The sequence below is a fragment of the Bos mutus genome, chromosome 12 (assembly GCF_027580195.1).
Source record: "Bos mutus isolate GX-2022 chromosome 12, NWIPB_WYAK_1.1, whole genome shotgun sequence".
NCBI classification, from domain to species: domain Eukaryota; kingdom Metazoa; phylum Chordata; class Mammalia; order Artiodactyla; family Bovidae; genus Bos; species Bos mutus.
The window spans coordinates 25,763,358-25,785,248 of record NC_091628.1 but is presented as its reverse complement, the minus strand read 5'-3'; the positions used below and the strand labels follow the sequence as shown (position 1 = coordinate 25,785,248).

At 38.8% G+C, this 21,891-nt stretch overlaps 1 protein-coding gene across 6 annotated transcripts in view; it reads left to right on the top strand.

Moving 5' to 3' along the window:
• NBEA (neurobeachin) overlaps positions 1-21,891 on the top strand; it is a 672,120-nt gene that overhangs the window by 535,248 nt on the left and 114,981 nt on the right. For all 6 annotated transcript variants that reach the window (XM_070380422.1, XM_070380424.1, XM_070380423.1 and 3 more), the window contains 3 exons: positions 7,791-7,908; positions 8,229-8,331; positions 16,025-16,140. In XM_070380422.1, the coding sequence (XP_070236523.1) occupies positions 7,791-7,908; positions 8,229-8,331; positions 16,025-16,140 (337 nt within the window). The remainder of the gene's footprint in view (positions 1-7,790; positions 7,909-8,228; positions 8,332-16,024; positions 16,141-21,891) is intronic.

Below are 21,891 nucleotides of genomic sequence, written 5' to 3'. Positions count from 1 at the left end.
TATCAACCCAATTAGATCCAACTTCAGCTCTTTGAAAGTAAAGAATTAGGAAACCATTTAACTTAAAGATTTTTCAAATCCAGTCATTGAGGGCATACACTTTCTAATGAATTGTCCCTTATTTGAGGCTCCTACCCCTCAACAGATTTTGTACCCCAGATGATACATCATAGAGAGTCCCCTCCCATTTTGTAATTAGAGAATGGCAATGGGAAAAGAGAGATGGGAAAGACAACATGTATTTCTCTCACATATTCATCCTTAGGCAGATAGATTTTAAGAAGGTAAGCATCTGAAAACTTACTTTTAACTTGTGCATATGTACGTAACTGACCTCTTGGAAAATCATTCATTGCCCAATTAGAAGAGAATAGTTCACTGTGTTGCTATTTCCTTTTTTCCATACACTTCTAATTAGTTACTTCTTATATCTTATTCTCGCTATGCCTTTGATGAAGAACTGGTATCACCAGGACATGCAGTGAGAACTGGAAGAAGGCAGTTCCAAACATTTGGCCGTTTTTGCTGCTTCCTACTTCCTCATCTCATGTTCCATGACCTCGACTGCCAGTCAGAGATGATCTTCCACAACATGGTCAATTTAGAACCCGAGCTTCTTCTGCTCTGTGGTTCTGGTTTTCTTCTGGGCCTTAGAATCCTCTTTATTCATCTGGCAAAAGGGAAAAGACCATGCATGAATGCATACCTAAAACCACTCTTGTACTCTTGCATCCTGAATATATTTGCTACATCCAGAATCACTGGTAATTTGTACAGAATTATAAAAGGAATGGGGGTTACAGTTTCCCATTGCACTAACAGCCCTTTAATTAAATTGTTCAAGCTGCAAGTGTCTGTTGGATATGATGACCTGATGAACACTGAACAGGGCATGTCTAGCCAGCCCTTTGCATCATTCTCATCAATTCTTAACAGAAAATACAGCTTGAAGCAAAATATAGTTTTTTCATATCCAAATACTTCTTCTCATATATGCAGTCAGATGATTTGAGATCACCAAAGCTATCACGAAACAAGTACTTTTTAGGTCACACAATATTAACTGTCTTTAAAGGAAAAAAAGATGAAACTGATTTGACAGCCATACCCATGTTTCTGACAAATATGCATGTCTGATACACATGAGTGCACAGCAACCCTATTTTTCTTCAACACAGTCATCAAATAATGTGTGTTAAGCACACATTTGGGTGAAGCGGTTTACAAGGGGTCTCTATTACATTTGTTTTATATTGCGTCCTGTGTGCTTCAGTTGGCAAGTGAGTGGGGCAGACCTCAGGGTATAAAGCAGTGTGATCTCTTTCTCCCTTCACTGTTTTTGGATATTAAAGCCTTTAGTTCAAAGCAGGTCAGTGGTCACTTAAGAAATCACAAGAGCTTCATAAAATTTGTGATCAAGATGCTTTAATTTTCCTGTTTATGACCTATGTGTGTGGTGCTAAGTTGTGTCCAACTCTTTGCGACCCCAAGGACTAACCCACCAGGCTCCTCTGTCTGTATGATGTAATAAAAATTCTTTATTCATCTTTTCAGAAAATGAAACTGAATAGTTGAGCATTTGTTGATTGGTTTCATAGTATATTAAGAAATTTGGACAGCCTGGGAAGCACAAATCAGATAATATGGAAAGGTTGACTTAAGAAAGAAAGCAAAACCACAAACCTCAAGTCTAGATGAAAGTACTTCTATGGTTTAGAAAAATATCTTGGACTAAATGAAAAAGTAACTTAAAGCGTTATTATAGAAGAGCCTGAAATTTACAGAACACTATGTAACTAGACAGAAGCAGAAGATATTAAGAAGAGGTGGCAAGAATACACAGAGCTGTACAAAAAAGATCTTCATGATCCAGATAAGCACGATGGTGTGATCACTGACCTAGAGCCAGACATCCTGGAATGTGAAGTCAAGTGGGCCTTAGAAAGCATCACTACGAACAAAGCTAGTGGAGGTGATGGAATTCCAGTTGAGCTATTTCAAATCCTGAAAGATGATGCTATGAAAGTGCTACACTCAATATGCCAGCAAATTTGGAAAACTCAGCAGTGGCCACAGGACTGGAAAAGGTCAGTTTTCATTCCAATCCCAAAGAAAGCCAATGCCAAAGAATGCTCAAACTACAGCACAATTGCACTCATCTCACACTCTAGTAAAGTAACGCTCAAAATTCTCCAAGCTAGGCTTCAGCAATACGTGAACTATGAACTTCCTGATGTTCAAGCTGGTTTTAGAAAAGGCAGAGGAACCAGAGATCAAATTGCCAACATCCGCTGGATCATGGAAAAAGCAAGAGAGTTTCAGAAAAACATCTCTTTCTGCTTTATTGACTATGCCAAAGCCTTTGACTGTGTGGATCACAATAAACTGTGGAAAATTCTGAAACAAATGGGAATACCAGACCACCTGACCTGCCTCTTGAGAAACCTATATGCAGGTCAGGAAGCACCAGTTAGAACTGGACATGGAACAACAGACTGGTTCCAAATAGGAAAAGGAGTACATCAAGGCTGTATATTGTCACCCTGCTTATTTAACTTCTATGCAGAGTACATCATGAGAAATGTTGGGCTGGAAGAAGCACAAGCTGGAATCAAGATTGCTGGGAGAAATATCAGTAACCTCAGATATGCAGATGACACCACCCTTATGGCAGAAAGTGAAGAGAAACTAAAAAGCCTCTTGATGAAGGTGAAAGTGGAGAGTGAAAAAGTTGGCTTAAAGCTCAACATTCAGAAAACGAAGATCATGGCATCTGGTCCCATCACTTCATGGGAAATAGATGGGGAAACAGTGGAAACAGTGTCAGACTTTATTTTTTGGGGCTCCAAAATCACTGCAGGTGGTGACTGCAGCCATGAAATTAAAAGACGCCTACTCCTTGGAAGGAAAGTTATGACCAACCTAGATAGCATATTCAAAAGCAGAGACATTACTTTGCCAACAAAGGTCCGTCTAGTCATGGTTTTTCCTGTGGTCATGTGTGGATGTGAGAGTTGGACTGTGAAGAAGTCTGATCACCGAAGAATTGATGCTTTTGAACTGTGGTGTTGGAGAAGACTCTTGAGAGTCCCTTGGACTTCAAGGAAATCCAACCAGTCCATTCTGAAGGAGATCAGCCCTGGGATTTCTTTGGAAGGAATGATGCTAAAGCTGAAACTCCAGTACTTTGGCCACCTCATGCGAAGAGTTGACTCATTGGAAAAGACTCTGATGCTGGGAGGGATTGGGGGCAGGAGGAGAAGGGGACGACAGAGGATGAGATGGCTGGATGGCATCACTGACTCGATGGACCTGAGTTTGAGTGGACTCCAGGAGTTGGTGATGGACAGGGAGGCCTGGCGTGCTGCTATTCATGGGGTTGCAAAGAGTCGGACACAACTGAGCGACTGAACTGAACTGATGGAACTAGTGGAGGTATAAATAAAATACAGGCAATTTTATAGTATCAAGTCATATTTCAGACCTAAGCTTGATGCCCAGAATTTTATAGAAACATACCATAAACTCAGTATTTAATCAACTGTAAATGATATTCTTTTGCCCTTTTGAAGCATATACAAATTGATTAAACTCATCGTATGCCCAAAGTAGCATCCTTACTAGCCTCTCTGCCTCCAGTGTCACAGCTCTCTACTTTGGCCTCCATGAGCCCCCTGAGTGTGAGTCAGTAAACTCTCTCTAGTTACCCTCATGCTCTGTTTCAGAGCTTTCTCTTGGCATCTGAGCAGAGGAGAGGAAAGGGGACGGGTATAGTCCCAGGCGATCACGGCGATCAGTGAAGTTATTTGAATGCTAATGGTTTATCTCAACATTTCATCGTTTCTTTAAATATTTTGTTTTCCATCCTATTTGCAGTAATTTCACTACCAAAAAAAAATGTCTAATTACCTAACAGAAATGAAACCGATGTTTAACAGGGGTGTCAAATGATATTCTGTGACACACCACAGTATATATTTTCTTAAATGAGAGGCGTTAAGTCAATCAACTGAAATGCCTGAGCCTAAAAGACCTTCCATAGCCCATCTAGAATGAAGGAATCCTTTTTTATGGAGACAGACCTTTCAGGATATGGTATAACCCAGTCTACCCTAGTGACTCAATGATAAAGAATCTGCCTGCCAGTGCAGGAGATGCAGATTCCATCCCTGGGTCGGGAAGATCTTCTGGAGGAGGAAATGGCAATCCTCTCCAGTATTCTTGTCTGGGAAATCCCATGGAACGAGGAGCCCAGTGGGTTACAGTCCACAGGATTACAAAGAGTCAGACTTGACTTAATGACTGAGCACAGCACAGCACATAACCCGATCTAGATTTCCTTGTGAGTGCAAATTAACCTACTAGAAAATATAAAACAGTTATTCTATTTAGATCACTTTGTTTAGATCTTGATTAAATCTCAAGTCAGGAGAGACTTCTTGCAGGCTCCAACATTAGGATAATAAACATGAGAAGTCTGAAGGTGAAACTGGAAAGCTCTTTCCAATTCAGCAAAGGAGTCACAGATGCACACGCTTTGTAAGATCTCTTTGTAACCCTCCCCATATGCATTATCTGTCTGTTTCTCTTGATGATTTAGTCAGTAAACAAATGTATATGGAGCACATATGTGCGAGGCATTGCTTTAGGCTCTGTGTATTGAGCAGTAAACAAGATGACTGAGGACCTTATTGTCATGGAACTTTCACATCACAGGGAGGGGACCGACAAAAAGCAAATAAATAAGTAAGTTCCATGCACAGAACTGACATAAAATGATGTCATAGAAGAGATACTGGAGGTTAGTACATGATAACTCTTAAGCTGGATACCAGGAAAGGCAGTTCACAAGAAAGGATACTTAAAAGAGAAGTTTTAATTAAATTAGGAGAGTTTCGTGCCATAATCAATCTGAAAGGAAACGCGAAAGTAGGAGGTGACATGCTTTAAAAAAAGAAAAGGACTGTTGGCTCTCTTGAGTTTTCTGGAAGGAAATTATGAATGCCTCAGAGCACTGTCTTTTATCAGCCCCTTTTGAGGATTTCAAAAGCTTAACTATAACGTCAGTGACTGTAAAGGAAATTTTTCTTTTCCTTGGCTTCTCTGAATGGAGGCTATACCGTTTATTCAGATGATGCTGTCCTTGTTCAAAACAGCTTGGAACTTTGGATCTATCTTCTGGAATTTGCCTCCTGAGCTGTTTATGGTTGTTGATATTAATTTAGTTGCTCAGTCATATCTGACTCTTTGTGACCCCGTGGACTGTAGCCTGCCAGTCTCCTCTGTCCACGGAATTTTCCAAGGAAGAATACTAGAGTGGGTGCCGTTTCCTTCTCCAGAGGATCTTCCCAACCCAGGGATCAAACCCACGACTGCTACATTGGTAGGCACATTCTTTTCCACTGAGCCTCCATGGAAGCCTAAGCTGTTTATTACTTGCTAGCAAAATAATTTAATTTTATTCTGTCTCTTTTACTCTTCACCTCCAGGCTTTACTGAGTTCCTCTGATTATCTCAGTTTCCTTTTTCTTGCTCCCAAGGGTCCCTGAGGGCCCCTGAGGACTGTTGTGGTCCCAGCCCGGAGGAGAACTGATTGAATTCCTATATCAGTTTGTAACCAGTCAAGAGAAAGAAGCCACATAGCAATTTGAAGAGGGAAAGTGTTATAATTTATAAACACTGTAACATAGAAATAATTATAATATAAATTCTAGTAGAATTTTGGAGAAACAAGTTAGTAAGAAATAAAAAGAACTCTAAAGAACATAGGAACAGGATACATGAGGAGCAGCCACTGTACTTTGAGCTGACATTGAACCCAAGCAGCGGCCCCCGACTTAGGTAGGGAGGACATGGCTTATAGCGCCCTTCATGGTACCAAGTCACTCTGGTGCTCTGCTAGGGGAGCTTGGTGCTCTGTCTTTTGGAACTTCCCAGAAAACCACCCTCTAGGGATTAGTGAAGCTCCTTATAGGAGGGTTCTCCTCAGAGCACGTTGCCATAAAAGTGCCTGGGGCACTGAAGTGCTGGAAAAAACTTCTAGTCACCGGTGCTGTCGGCCACCCCACACTGCAGGAGCCAGGCCCTGGAGAAGCCCACGCTCTGCAGAGACCTGCTAGGTGCGCATACAGAATGGGGAAGAAAAACCCCTTGCCTCAGCATCGTCTCTTCAGAGTCCTTTCCTGACGGACCTCAACATACTCCTGGCTACCAAAGGAAAAATTAAGGGCACAGATTCATTTTCACATGATAAGCAATTAAGGGTGACTCCAGAGCTGAGAGCCAATCATTGAATAACTGGCACAGTTGGTAAGACAGTTTTACATGAAGCACTTAGACTCAACCCAACTTCTATGTGTGTGAGCCATAGGTATCAATAAAAGGTATTTTATTGAATACCTGCTAAAGATATTCAATAAAATAAACCGGTAATATGATTAATGGAAAATAATACTAGGTCCAATATCCATTAAATCATGGTCCTCAAAGAGAAAAATAAAAATAAATTAATGTGTGTATGCATATACACACACTAATATATATAAAGTCTAATATAATATATGTAGACATAAAATCACCCATCCTCCTGGCATACCACTTTTAGTATAAAGGTGCCATCATAGCTCTCATGGAAAGATCTCTTCTTGTTTCTGAGATTATACTCATTTTGTTGTTATTCAGTCACTAAGTTGTATCTGACTCTCTGTGACCCCATGGACTGCAGCATGCCAGACTTTCCTGTCCTTCTCTATCTCTGTTAACTCCAAAAATGTGTTTACTGCAGATTTGACTGCCGCAGAATAATCAAATGTGAATTTATCTGTATTATGAAACAAGAAGTCCACATATGGATAGTTGCTGAGAATGTTTCAGCAACTTAGTATTAGGGTCAGCCTCCCTGGGATTCCCTTGGCCTTACTCTAATGGCTACACAATTGCTTCTATAGTTTCTGCCATTACATCTCCATTCAAGTAAGGAGGAGATAGAAGTATGCCAGCTACATATGACACCTTTTATCAGCTTTTCTGGAATATCCCCAAATGACTGGTTTCATTCTCATTAGCCAGTTCTGGGTCACATGTCCTTACTTATAGTTGCAAGGGAATTTGGAGAAAGCAAAGATGACTTTATCATCACTATCTTAGATCAAAGGTCAGACAAATTCTGGCCTCAGGAACAAATTCAGGCCGTTGTTGCAAATAAAGTTTTATTGGAACAGAGTCGTGCCCACCTACTTACACATTGTCTGGGACTGCTTTCCTACCACAATGGCAAAGTTGAATAGTTGTGAGAAGGACAGGTGACCTGCAAGTCCTAAAAATTTTTACTGTTTCACATTTTACCAGAAATGTTCATTGACCTCAGGCTTAGACCAATCATGAACCCTTGCTTGGGGTTGACCACTTTGAGGACTAAATGGTTTTCCATTAAGGAGGAAAAATGGCATTGGAAAAGCACCAACCATATATATCCAGCCACCTGGTCTAACCAATCGTATATAAGACCACCAAGGCATAACACATTTTCTATTTTGTCACAGGGTCACCTTGAACTTACAACTTTTCTGTTCCTTTGTTCCTTCATTTCTACATGAGCCAGGTACAAAAAATTTAGAGAGGTAGAAGTTTTGTAAATATACAGAATCAAATGATTGGCAGTATTGTGATACATCATGAATTCAGGAAGATAACCCCTAATTTACTGATTTTATACAGCACTAAGGTATTGTCAGACTAAGTCTGAGACACGTATTCCACTGACTGACACTTCCCTTCCAACTTTATTTTAGGTCCTTGCGTACACTGAGGGACTTCATGGAAAATGGATGTTCAGCGAGATACGAGCTGTATTTTCAAGACGTTATCTTCTACAAAATACTGCTTTGGAAGTGTTTATGGCAAACCGAAGTAAGTCTCCTTAAATATTTTTTTAAAAACGTGCTGTTCATATTTGAATGTTAACGATTGACATGATGTGACACTGACTTGATTTTTTGCATTGTATTTCTTTCTTTGATATGCTGCTGCTAATGCAAAAATAAAAATTAAAGAAGAATGTATTTGTTTGAAAATGTTAATCCTAGGATAAACTTATAAGGAAATCTAATTTCCATGAAGATTCATTACCTTTACAAATAAATCATGAAAGGCACTTGAAAAATGATTTCTGAAATTGATGGTTAGCTCTCCTGTGGTTTTCTAAATCATGTTTTTTCTTCTTGCCACAGCTTCAGTTATGTTTAATTTCCCTGATCAAGCAACAGTAAAAAAAGTCGTCTATAGCTTGCCTCGAGTTGGAGTAGGGACCAGCTATGGTTTGCCACAAGCCAGGTAATTATATCATATTACACATTATCTATGGTTTGCTAACATATTTCCATCTAAATACAACAAAAATCTGAATAGAGTTAAGCCATTGTAATTATTTTGAAAACCTAGGAATTGTCTTCCTCTGCAGGTCATTTGTAGGGAAAGAGGTTATGAAAACAGCTATTTTAAGAATGACAGAATAGGGCATAATTTTATTTAACATAATTTTATTTAAATGACTAAGAAAGTTGATTGCATCTTATAGTAAGCATGTTAAGACATTTTTGCTGAAGATCTTATGAAAGACATACCAAAAGCCTCATGATGTTTGTAATTAACTGTTGTGTAATAACATATAGTTTTTTTATAAAAGTTGTGTAAAAAGACTTCTTCATTACAGTAACAAAACTCTTAGGGTTTATTGAGATTAAGAGTCATTCATTATGGTGTAGTTATAATCATTTCCTGAATCTTTCATCTTTGTATTTTAAATGCATTATTTTGAAATCTTACTTAGTCAAAGATACTATTCTGTGTAGAAAACATGGTCAGTAATTATGTATCACTAATATCAATTAGTTGGTTTTGGCTGCGAGTAACTGAATAACTGACTAAAAGTGGTTTAACCAATAGAGTTTTGGTTGTGGGAGGTTTGTTTTATTAAAGAGGTGGAATTAAAAAGAAGTTGCCACGGGATCCCCTGGTAGCTCAGTGGTAAAGAATCCACCTGCCAGTGTAGAAGACACAAATTCGATCCCTGATCCAGGAAGACCCCACGTGCCATGGAGCAACTAAGCCCATGCACGACGACTGCTGCGCCTGTGCTCTAGAGCCTGTGAGCCGTAACTGCTGAGCCTGTGCTGCAGCTACTGAAGTCTGCGTGCCTAGAGCCTGTGCTCTCCAACAGGAGAAGGCACCACAGTGAGAGGCCCACAAACCACACCTGGAGAGCAGTCCCCACACACAACGAGAGAAAAGCGACAGGGAAGACCCAGTACAGCCAAAAATAAATATATATATAAATAAAAATATAAAGCATAAAAAAAGGAGTTGCCAGTATTGGCTCAGAGGTTCAGTAATGTCAGGACTCTAAGTTGGCCTCATGTTCACAAAATAACCACTACTGCTCCGAATACCACATCTTCATACAACTGCGTTCAAGTGCGAGAAGGACACAAAGGACTTCGTGAAATTCTGTGTTTTAGATTGGAGTATATTTAGAAGTGCCTTTGCCCAGAATGGAGTCACCTTCCTGCCCCTCAAACAATCACTGAACACTGAACGTGAAGCCAAATCATCCCCTACAAGTCAAGGAAAAATATACCTCTGAGCTCCCTGCCACTTCCTATCTGAAAAAAATACACTTTGTGTTGTTAAGGAAGAAAGAGAATAATGGGCTTTGGGCAGACAAGCAACAGTGTCTTCCATGTAGATCATTAAGTGCCTGGGAGTTATTCCAGAGCACTGCATGCATGGAAAGGAAAACCAATCTTTGTCTACCTTCCCCTTAAATAGGCTACAGACATTTAAAAGACAGGAACTGTGTCTTATTTATCTTTTAATCTACAATACCTAGCACACTGCCTAATTGCAAAGGTGCTTTTAAGTGCTACTCAACTAGAGTTACCCTACATTACAAAGTCTCTATTCTCATATTAAGCTTATAGTGTAAAACCAATTCGCAGACGTGTATGCACATGCTCAGGATATTTGCTGTTTTGAACAACAAAATTCACTTAAGACATTAGTAGACAATGAAGTACTTATATAAAATACAAGTCAAAAGAAAAATGCATTTAATCTAGCAAAAAAAAATGACGTTAGTTTTGCAAGGCTTATTCTTACTGAATCTTAGCTGACTCTTAGTAATCACTACTTCCTTTCGCAAGTACCTACAAATTGTTTAATCATCAAGTCAAGGATTTTTCCGGGAATTGACATTAAGAACTCACAAATAGGCCTAACTTTTTCCTTTTAAAGAATAATCATCTGCCTCCTGGCATACTTCTCAATGACCATAATTCTTCAAAGATTACCAGTAGAGTTTTCTGATTTCTTTTGGTATTCTTCTACTTTTCAGGACCTGAAATCATTTAAAACAATCAGAAACTCTTTTACTATATTCCTTATTTCTTATGAGTGTAATTTTCCTTTCAACCACATTTAGTCTCAAATTTTTGGAATGCTATTCTTCTTGATGGAAAAACTGGAAACAAAGCATATGTTTAGTAACTGGAGATTCTATCTGAAGACACTTTTTTGTTACTCCCTTTGTGTTCCCCACAAAGACTCAACTCATTAAGTTTCCTAATAAAATACTCATAAGTTCAGTTTTGTTTATTTCCTGTGATATTTAGCCTTGGAGGTAGCAGATGGAGGTTGGCAGAACATTGAATCAAGGCTCAGACCTGCCACTTACTGGCTGGGTAACAATGATAGGGTCTGATCTGATTGTAGGAACTCAGTACATATATGTTGAAAGAATGAATAACATGAAGCAAGAAGACTGAAGTTCTCATCTGCTATAAAATGGGCACAGTGTTTTATGAAAGATGAAGTCCTGAGACCATAAAATGAATGCACTTTGTGGACTGTGAACACACATATACACTATACACATGCATGTGGGCATGCACACATAGATATAGATGGTAGGTAGGTAAGGAGGTAGGGAGCTGGGTGAGTAGGTAAACAGATATACACACAGACACCTACAAAGAGTGTATGATATGTAAGAGCCTATTACATTTAGAAAATTGTCAAAGGGAAGGGATGATGTCTGACTCCTACAAATAGAAGTCTTCCAGCTGAGAGTATCTTGGTAAATCACCAAGGAATCCATTCTTTACTTTGTTTCTTTGACATCAGGTTTTGTCAGTTTTGGAGAAGGCAATGGCACCCCACTCCAGTACTACTGCTTGGAAAATCCCATGGATGGAGGGGCCTGGCAGGCTGCAGTCCATGGGGTCGCTAAGAGTCAGGCACGACTGAGCAACTTCACTTTCACTTTTCACTTTCATGCATTGGAGAAGAAAATGGCAACCCACTCCAGTGTTCTTGCCTGGAGAATCCCAGGGGCAGGGGAGCCTGGTGGGCTGACATCTATGGGGTCGCCACAGAGTCGGACACAACTGAAGCGACTTAGCAGTAGCAGCTTGTCAGTTTAAAGCAGAGTTTATCAAACGCTTCAAGGGCTTCCCTGGTGGCTCAGATGGTGAAGCGTCTGACCACAACGCAGGAGACCCACGTTCAATCCCTGAGTCAGGAAGATCCCCTGGAGAAGGAAATGGAAATCCACTCTAGTACTCTTGCCCGGAAAATTCCATGGACTGAGGAGCCTGGTGGGCTACAGTCCATGGGGTCGCAAAAGAGTTGGACGTGACTAAGCAACTTCGCTTTCACTTATCAAACGCTAGGGAATATACCCTAAACTAAGCCCCAAGGAGACTGCTTTAGAAGCAAACAGACAAAAATGATCAAACTCAAAGGCAGGTATACTGCCAGAAAATCGACTTCATGTATCACTTATGCCACTTCTTGGGCAAGCCCACCAAAGAGATCACATTGCAAAGATTTAGAACAAAAGGAATATTTCCATAAAGCTAGCAGAAAAGACCATGATTCTGGGAATGGTTGAAGGCAGGAGAAGGGGATAACAGAGGATGAGATGGTTGGATGGCATCACCAAATTGATGGACATGAGTTTGAGCAAGCTCCGGGAGCTGGTGATGGACAGGGAAGCCTGGCGTGCTGCAGTCCATGGGGTCGCAAAGAGTCGGATGTGACTGCACTGAACTGAGCAGAGCCTAATGAACACCCTTTTAGTTTACATGCATGTCTCATTTGCTGAGCACTTTCCAAGTCCCAGGGACTATACTTTGTGTTCAAGTTTATAGGCATTAGTTTTTAGCTTATAAACAGCAGACACTTATTTCTGGCAGTTCTGGAGGATAGAAAGTCCAGGATCACTAGCAGATTTGGTGTCTGCTGATGGCCCAACTCCAGGTTCATAGATGGTCATCCTGTCCATGTGTCCTCACGTGGCAGAGGGGCACTCAGCCCTTAATTCTTAAAACCATGTGGATTCTTAATGGATTTCTTTTTTAAATTTTTTTCTTTCTTTCTTTCTTTTTTGCCGTACATGTGGCATGAGGGATATTAAGTTCCTCCACCAGTGACCAAATGGTTGCCCCTTGAAGCAGCAGCATGGAGCCTTAACCACCAGATGGACAAGGAAGTTCCTTAATGGAGTTCTTATCCCATATTACAGATAGGAAGTTTTTGGTTTAGATAAGTTACTTATCTTGCCCAAGATCATAGCCTACTCTCTTAATTTCTATTTGGTGTCATCTATCAAAGTGGTCCACATTAGTCAAAAGAGCAATACCCTTACCCCATGCATAATGATAGAAAAATACTGACAAAGAATTTGTCCGTTTTCTAGACTCCATACTGATTGCCATTGTTTGGTTAATGTATTGCTATTTTCTATTCAGACGGTCATTATAATCAATAAATTTTGAGTATAGTTAGATTCTTTACTTACTAAGAATATACCTTGTTGCATATATAGAGTTAATGATTTTAAATGGTTACCATTTGTTATAGTACTTAGTATTTTTTTCCAGAAGGCAATTTTATCTACTTCTTATTCCCCAGTTGTAAAAGCATTTTTGTGTAGCCCAAATATGTACCAACTATACTCATTCAAATGTCTAAATGTTTTTAGGATATTTTTAATAGCCCTAATGATTTACTATTTACCATTTTGCTTCTTCTTATGATTGAATTTATTTATTTATTTTTTGAATTTCATCTGTCTTTATCCATTATTTTTTTGAGGGATAGAAATCCAATAACTCAAGTCATTTGGTTTAGACCCCACTCTAGTTCAAGTATTGTTAAATGCTAAGGACATAACAGTATGTATAACATAGTTCCTGCTCTCAGCGAGTTTATAGTAGAAAAGAGAGAGCAGTAAACAGGAAAAACTAGTCCTTCCCATGAACTTGCTAATAGTAATCTGATTTTCTAAATTCATTTCGTATGCCTGTATTTTTCTTCACAACTTCATACTCTAAGAATCACATGATAACCTTCTCCCATGAGTCCCATTATTTATCCTTATCACAATTTGTTAGGTCTTGGTTTTTGAGTGTTTTTGGTGCTCAGGATTATTTCCGTATCAGCAGTTTTCTTCTTAAATTTTCTAGGTTTAAAATGTCAACAAATAAATTTACAACTTTATTCTATACTTTGCTTTTAGCAGACTAAGCATACTGCTGGTAATAGTTTTAGTCAGATTAGCAAGAATATGATTACAATAGTAATACAGTTAAAGTTGGACTAAGCACATAATTATAATAGTGGCAAATAAGAATTGGGTCAATATAGTTTATTAATTGATAATTCAGAAAATATTTTAGCATGTTGCTATGACAAATGCAGGATCAAGGCTAAAATTTATAGCATAAATAATTGTGTAAGTGAGAGTATCTGGCCTGGAAAATTTGTGAATAGTGGTGCTGGAATGGCTTAAAATCTGGAAGCCCTTTTAGTAGCCCTGTGAAAATCATATTGCCAGTTAATTGAAAAGTGTACTAAGATATAGTATTTAAGTATGAAATATATATTCCCCTGACCATTGCAATTAGGATTATATAGTTCTTATGGAATCCTTAGGATCTATTATCTCAAGTATATATAACTAGGAAAGCTCCAAAAATGTTAATATGTGACCAGGCTGCTACAAAATATTAAGTTAACATTTTAAGCATTGAGTTAGACATAATTATTTTTTAAATTCTTAATTCAAATTTTAATTTGACACACCGAGTTTATTCCCATTCTTCCTTCGTCCTTCCTTTTCTTCAACCCTTATATCTTGGGTTTCTCTGGTGGCTCAGTGGTAAGAAATCCACCTGCCAGTGCAGGAGACACAGGTTCAGTCCTTGGGTTGGGAAGATCCCCTGGAGAAGGAAATGGAAACACACTCCAGTATTCTTGCCTGGGAAATCCCATGAACAGAACTTGGCTGACTACAGTCCATGGGGTCACAAAAAGTTGGACATGACTTAGCAACTAAAGAGCAAAATATGTCTTAGCTCTTGCCATGGTTATTAAGATCTCATGTGAATGTAAACATGATAATAAAACATGGGAGATAAAAATAGTCTTAGGTCCGCAGCTCCCACCGTGGAGCCCTCAGATATCACAGTGAAATCTCAGGCCTACTGCAGGGCGTTTTACGTTTTTTTAGGGAAATACAGCTGCTGCTGCTGCTGCTGCGACCTCATAGACGGCAGGCCACCAGGCTCCCCCGTCCCTGGGATTCTCCAGGCAAGAACACTGGAGTGGGTTGCCATTTCCTTCTGCAATGCATGAAAGTGAAAAGTGAAAGTGAAGTCGCTGAGTCTTGTCCGACTCAGCGACCCCATGGACTGCAGCCTACCAGGCTCCTCCATTGATGGGATTTTCCAGGCAAGAGTGCTGGAGTGGGGTGCCATTGCCTTCTCCAAAGGAAATACAGCAGCATCTATCAAATGCTGCACGAACTCAGCTCAACTTAGTTTTAATCTTCAACATTTGATGGCACTGCATTCTTGTATTCTTTTTGATGACATCTTAGCTTTGTGAAACTAATTTTCAGGGGTTGCTATGGTTTAAAAAAAGAACAGGCACTCCATGAAAATTCATGTGGGACAGAAAATGAAAATGGTAGTGTCAGGTATGATTCCCAGGTTTAAGAAGCTGTACAGTGCCCAACAGGTGTGCACTGCACCCCTTTAGTAAGTAATTGTGGTTATTTAAGAAGGAAATAAAATACTATTTTTCTTTCAGTTTTTGAATATTGTATTCTCAAACAGCTACTAAGTTGTTATGGCTCAAGTGTTAAGTTATTTAGACCTAACTACTCAATAAGGAGAACTGTTAGATGTTTCTCTTGGGCTAGGGGCACCAGGAAAAAATTCCTGAGACACTAAAGGTGGCATAAATTCGAAATGTTTGCGAACTTCTTTGTTAAGTGGTGATTGTTTTAGAAACTCAGCCTTATCATGCTTTCACAAAATCAGTCAGCTTTTAGAGAAACACATCCCTTCAAAGGTTCATAATTTACACAAATTCTCCTGACTTACTCTCTTAAGATATTCCTATGTTCCTTCTTCTATTCCTATATTTTCAAAGATATTCCTTTATTTTCAAAGTTCTCAGTTGTTTGCTTTTGACCTTCTAGAGGATTATGTGTCATGTGGTTAGAGGCTGTGCTCATGTGCACACTCTGTGGGGAGACAGGCTTAAAAAGTTCAGTGGGGTCATTATTATATAAGGTTTGAGTCAAATGCTTATAAGCTGCTACCTGACCATCTACCTAGCATCTTAGCATGGGGTAAGTTTGCTGTGTTGTTTAAAAGCTACTTTGACTTATTTTGAGTACAGTTTCACCTTTTTTGTTCTTGTTGACTTGTAAAATATCCACTTGGAGCAATGTTATACAAATCGTGCTTTCATATTGATTTATTCTAAATAAATATGTGTATCTTCTCTGTAATAGATTTTTTCAAATATTGCTAGTTCTATAACTAAAATGTTTTTTGTAATTTATCTAAGAAGGATACACCATATATCAAATTATATCAAATCCATATATTAGTTATTATTTGAGTTATAAAGGTTATGAGTTTAAAGAAATTGTTATAATTTGCTTAATTGCTAGGAGGATATCACTGGCCACTCCTCGACAGCTTTATAAATCTTCCAACATGACTCAGCGCTGGCAAAGAAGGGAAATTTCAAACTTCGAATATTTGATGTTTCTTAATACTATAGCAGGTAAGACATCTCATTCTTTAATCTCATAATATGTTTATGTTCATCAAAATCCTCGATAATGTGACTTGATGGAATACATTGTTCTCCTTGGGATTCAAAAACAGCATCAGAATAAATATTGAAGCACTCACATTAGATTGCTATCAGAAACTATACCAGCTAGCACTAAGGTTTAGTTGCATTTTCTTGTTGAAGGGGCTTTTCCTTACTCTCCTTCAGCCATTTCCTTTGCTGACAGCTTTGTCTGAAGGTTTATTAGAGTCAACAAACCATTGCCAGAGAGTGTCTGGAAATAATAATGGGAAAATGTAATTTCACTACTTTGTCATTCTCATCAGTAGCAGCTAGACAGGAGAATAACAACAGGATTCTGCCTAGTACAGATGTCACCTGGATTGTGGCGTGATTGGGTTACAACATGTTTTTTTCCTTAAAAATCTTCAAATGAAAATATAAAATCAGATTGCATTTCTGAATGACGAGTAACTGCCATCAACTTTAACAATACCATGCTTGTAAATTAACAGAGGGTAGTGGTTTTATTTTTCTGCTAAATCAGTGGTCATCAGTGGCTGAGTATGTCTATGAGATTTAAGTACCTGTTTCTTTTTTTCTTAAGTTAGGCTCCAAAGCCCTTATTCATGTTGAATTACAAAGAGTTTGCTTCTGTAAATCAGGCTCTACAAAAACTTTTTTTTTTACAATAAGATAAATTTAAATAACTATGCAGTTGCCTGGAAAATCCCATGGATGGAGGAGCCTGGTAGGCTGCAGTCCATGGGCTCGCTAAGAGTCGGACAAGACTCTGCGACTTCACTTTCACTTTACACTTTCATGCATTGGAGAAGGAAATGGCAACCCACTCCAGTGTTCTTGCCTGGAGAATCCCAGGGACGGGGGAGCCTGGTGGGCTGCCGTCTATTGGGTCGCACAGAGTCGGACACGACTGAAGCGACTTAGCAGCAGCAGCATATGTGTATGATTATTCTTTTTTTGTGAATGAATGCTCAGAACTGTGGATTTAGAGCCCTGTTCTCTGAATCACTGCTTAAAAGGATAACTGTGTAGTATAGCTCTTTTATAATCTATTATATGTGTATGAATATGAGTGCTATAGGTTTATATTAAATATGGATGATATAGATATGTATTAAATAGACAGAATAACTCAATTTGTTGACATAAAGGGATAAATAGTTGTTTAAAATGGTCTTGCATTTTAATCATTTACTACATATTATAGTATTAATGCCTTTGTTAAATAGGATGCTAGAGGTACAACCAAAGAACTGTTTTATTACATATATTAATTTTTATTGTATACTTTATACACACATCACCATTATATAGACATATCTTCATGACATATTTATATATATTCACATCATAGTCTATACAATGTATATATCTTTTAAAAAACCTATTTACTTACTCAAAAATAAAGGAAATATGTTATGCTATTTAATTAATACATATTATATACATATAGAGAGTAGAATGAACTTAAACATCTAAAATGTAAAAAACCTAATTTCATTAGTATATTTAGGTAAGCAGCATGATGTAACATAAGTATCATTGCCAAAGTAAAAAAGGATAGAATATCAAATCTGCCAACTTCTGTCTTAGACCATAGGTGAAATTTCAAGTTTTAACTTTATCTTGGACTTTAAATCTTTTAGTAGCCATGTTTGATATTTCTTTGCATATGTTTTAAAACTGATATGTTTAGTCTTATATCATCTTGTCCTATACTATTGCTTGTAATATTTTCTTGCTTTCCCCGCTGTTTTGTTTTTCTTTGGCCATTTAAATAAATTTCTGCCTACTTTTTTTAGAGATTTATAACATAAGCTTTTTGTTACTGCTTCTCCTAGAGAATTGATACTGATATGTTTACATTTTTTAAAAAATGTTTCTGAAATATATTTCTGTTGCCTTTGAACTAAAAAATGAATTAACATTTTAAATCAGTCCTATGCAAAATAAGAACTTTCACTCAATGTACTTCTTCATTGCTTATCTTTTTCAATATAATTTACTACCAGAATCCATATTATTATGAAACACTTGTTTTTGGAGTCCATATATTTTTGCATATTAAGATGGGTTTTGACTTTTTATTAAAATCTTCTCATTAATACAGTATATTGTTTTCAACTACATGGATCTTTGGGGCTTCCCTGGTAGCTCAAAAGAATCCTCCTGCAATGCAGGAAACCCAGGTTTGATCCCTGAGTCAGAAAGATCCCCTAGAGAAGGAAATGGCAATCCACTCCAGTACTCTTGCCAGGAGAATTCCATGGACAGAGGACCCTGTTGGGCTACAGTCCATGGTGTCACAGAGTTGGACACAACTCAGCAACTTTCACTTTTCACATGGATCTTTACCTGATTTTTTAGGATAAAGTTCTCTTTTATTTCCTTCTGTGGTATTCTTCCATATTCCCTGTGTTAGGTTTCTCTATTATCTATCCTTCAAAGATCTGTCAAGACTCATGGTCTATCATATGTCATGGATAAGCGTATGACTTTTCCCCCTAGATTCTGGTACCTTTTTGGAGCTTTTGGAATTAAAACTGAAAGACGTGGTGGTATGCCTCACTCCTAGTTCAGTTTCCAGTGGAGCTGGCATTTTTCCTAAAAGGTTTTGCTGTTCTAAAATGGAATTCTCTCTGCCTGTCCTGGATGGAGTGTTATCTAGTTGGCTGTGTTAAAGGACACGTCTAGTCTCCGTCCCTTCTCACTGCCTCTTACTTATGTCAGCTACATTTCCCAAAGTGTGGTCCACAGTTCCAGCTGTCACCACTACCTGCTTCATGCCTGTTGCTTTCTGGCAGTTGCTCTGTCTAACTCTAGAAAAATTGCAGACTTGATAGAGATAACATCATGATCTGGTCTAAAAGCTTCCCTGACCAGTATGAAGTGAAAGTATTAGTCACTCAGTGGTCTCCAACTCTTTGTGACCCCATGGACTCTAGACCGCCAGGCACCTCTGTCTGTGGAATTTCCCAGACAAGAATACTGGGGTGGGTTGCCGTTCCCTTCTCCAAGGAATCTTCCCAACCCAAGGATCAAACTCAGGCCTCCTGAACTGCAGGCAGACTCTTCACTGTCTGAGCCACCAGGCAAGCCCACCCTGAGCAGTATAGACAGAGCTTTTCTTTCTGGTTGGGACAATCTTTGGGTTTCTGAGCCAGGACACACAGATAGTAAGGGGAATTTGAGTGTCTTCCTAACTTCTTTTGAATAATTGTGGTCTGTTTTATTTGGTGACATAAAAAATGTATACACCACAGGCGTCTTTTAAAAGAATGTATTGAGTATTTTCCTTAATATGATTATAAGTAAATATGAAAGTCTGTCTATTGTAGACAATAGAGTAAAAAGAAGTATAAAGCAGGTGAAGAGTCTCCCTGCAATATGGGAGACCTGGGTTCGATCCCTGGGTTGGGAAGATCCCTGGAGAAGGAAATGGCTACCCACTCCAGTATTTTTGCCTGGAGGATCCCCAGGGCAGAGGACCCTGATGGGCTACAGTCTATGGGGTCATGACAAGTTGGACACGACTGAGCAACTTCACATTTACGTTTAGGAATCAGAGCATTGCCACTACTCGGGTGAATGAAATATACATAAGGGAGCATTTTAAGACAGCTGATGGTTAAGTGTTGAATAAGTGCTATAAATAGTGAATGGTGTAAGAGCTAAGCAAACCAGATGAATTTTAAGAATGTGTTTGGGGAGGAAAAAAAAAAAAGAACAGAGCTTTACAAATTTCTGCCAGTTGAATATGTGTTCTGTGTTCAGTAGACGTGAGTATCACAGCTTGGCTACTACTGGAGCTGTTGGTTAACAGCCAGACTATAAACAGTCTGAATCTAGGAGTCAGTATAGTTTTGTAGTAGAAGGCAATGCAATATGAAATTTTAGGAAAATTAAACTGATAGCTGTATTTCACATGAATCAGAAATCAGATTCCTTAAAGTTAGGAAGAGCTATTGGGAGAGCCTTTAGAACTCTAGATATGAAATCGACTTGTTCATCATTCTGAACACTTCTACTATGTGGCATGTACTGTGTTTGGCACTAACACTTCAGAGGAGAGCACTGCATGGTTTCTGCCTTTGAAGGGGTCATGGTATACTCAGGAAAACAGATATGTATACCAGCAATTCCAGCAAAAAGTCATAATTATTATAATGAGAAAATATACAAAGTTATTGGGCTTCCCTGGTAGCTCAGCTGGTAAAGAATCCACCTGCAATGCAGGAGACCCCAGTTTGATTCCTGGGTCAGGAAGATCTGCTGGATAAGGGATAGGCTGTCCACTCCAGCATTCTCAGGCTTCCCTCATGGCTCAACTGGTAAAGAATCCGCCTGCATTGTGGGGGACCTGGGTTCAATCCCTGGATTGGGAAGATACCCTGGAGAAGGGAACGGCTACCCACTCCAGTATTCTGGTTGCAAAGTCGGATGCAACTTTCACTTTCATTTGAAGTCTTAAATCCAGAAGGCAATATACTTACAGGAAAAGTTTCTTGTAGTCTTTTCATAGGCTTCTCTCATAGGCAACATTTAAGTTGAAAATTGAAAGAGGAATAAGCATTCACTAGAAAGTAAAGCAGAAGTCATTCCAAGAAAAAAGAAAATATGGGCTCAAAAATTGGATTACAGCTGTAGTAACAAGTATGGCAGGGAAAAAAAGTAAACAATTTAATGCACAGTGTCATTATACAGAAGGTAGAAGTCACTGTAATATACTCTAGTTTAGTGATTTACAAAGTAGGTCCCCCACCCAGCAGTATTTGTATCACCTGGGGACTTAGAGACACAATTTTTCAGATCCCTTCTCAAACCAACCGAGTCAGAAACTTGAAGTGAGGCCCAGCCCTCTGCATTGCAGGGAGCCTTCTAGGTGGTTCTTATGCTTAAAGTTTAACCATGATTGGTCTAACCATTTAAGATCTAATTATCAAATCAAGATTTACGTATGAACACATGTAGAACATACAAGAAAGCATGCAGTCAAGTGTTGTTAACTGTAATAAAAATTTAGAGAAGTGAGAGATTAGTATGACCTAGTCTAATCAAGGGAAGCCTCATAGAAAAAGATGGGCTTTAAATGTATTCTAAGGATTTTGTCATATGTAGATGATTATGTGGATAAAATGAACCTTCATATAAGAGTAGAATGACAACCTGTAAAAGTTATAAAATACATACAGAGGTACTCACCCTGCATGTATTCCTGCAAATTCTTCCTTTGCTATAGTCTTGAAGTTCTAAGTAGAGGAGCCAGTTTATATTGAGCACCAGCATTAGTTAAGCTGAAGAACTGATGCTTTTGAACTGTGGTGTTGGAGAAGACTCTCAATAGTCCTTTGGACTGCAAGGAGATCAAACCTAAAGGATCAAATCCTAAAGGAAATCAGTCCTGAATATTCATTGAAAGGACTGATGCTGAAGCTGAAACTCCAATACTTTGGCCACCTGATGCGAAGAACTGACTTCTTGGAAAAGGCCCTGATGCTAGGAAAGATTGAAGGCAAGAGAAGGGGATGACAGAGGATGAGATGGTTGGATGGCATCACCGATTCAATGGACATAAGTTTGAGCAAGCTGCAGGATTTGGTGATTGACAGGGAAGCCTGGCATGCTGCAGTCCGTGGGGTCACAAAGAGTTGGATGCGAATGAACTGAACTGACCCAGCATTAAAGAGTTGGGTGATGCTTTTATAAAGAAACTTC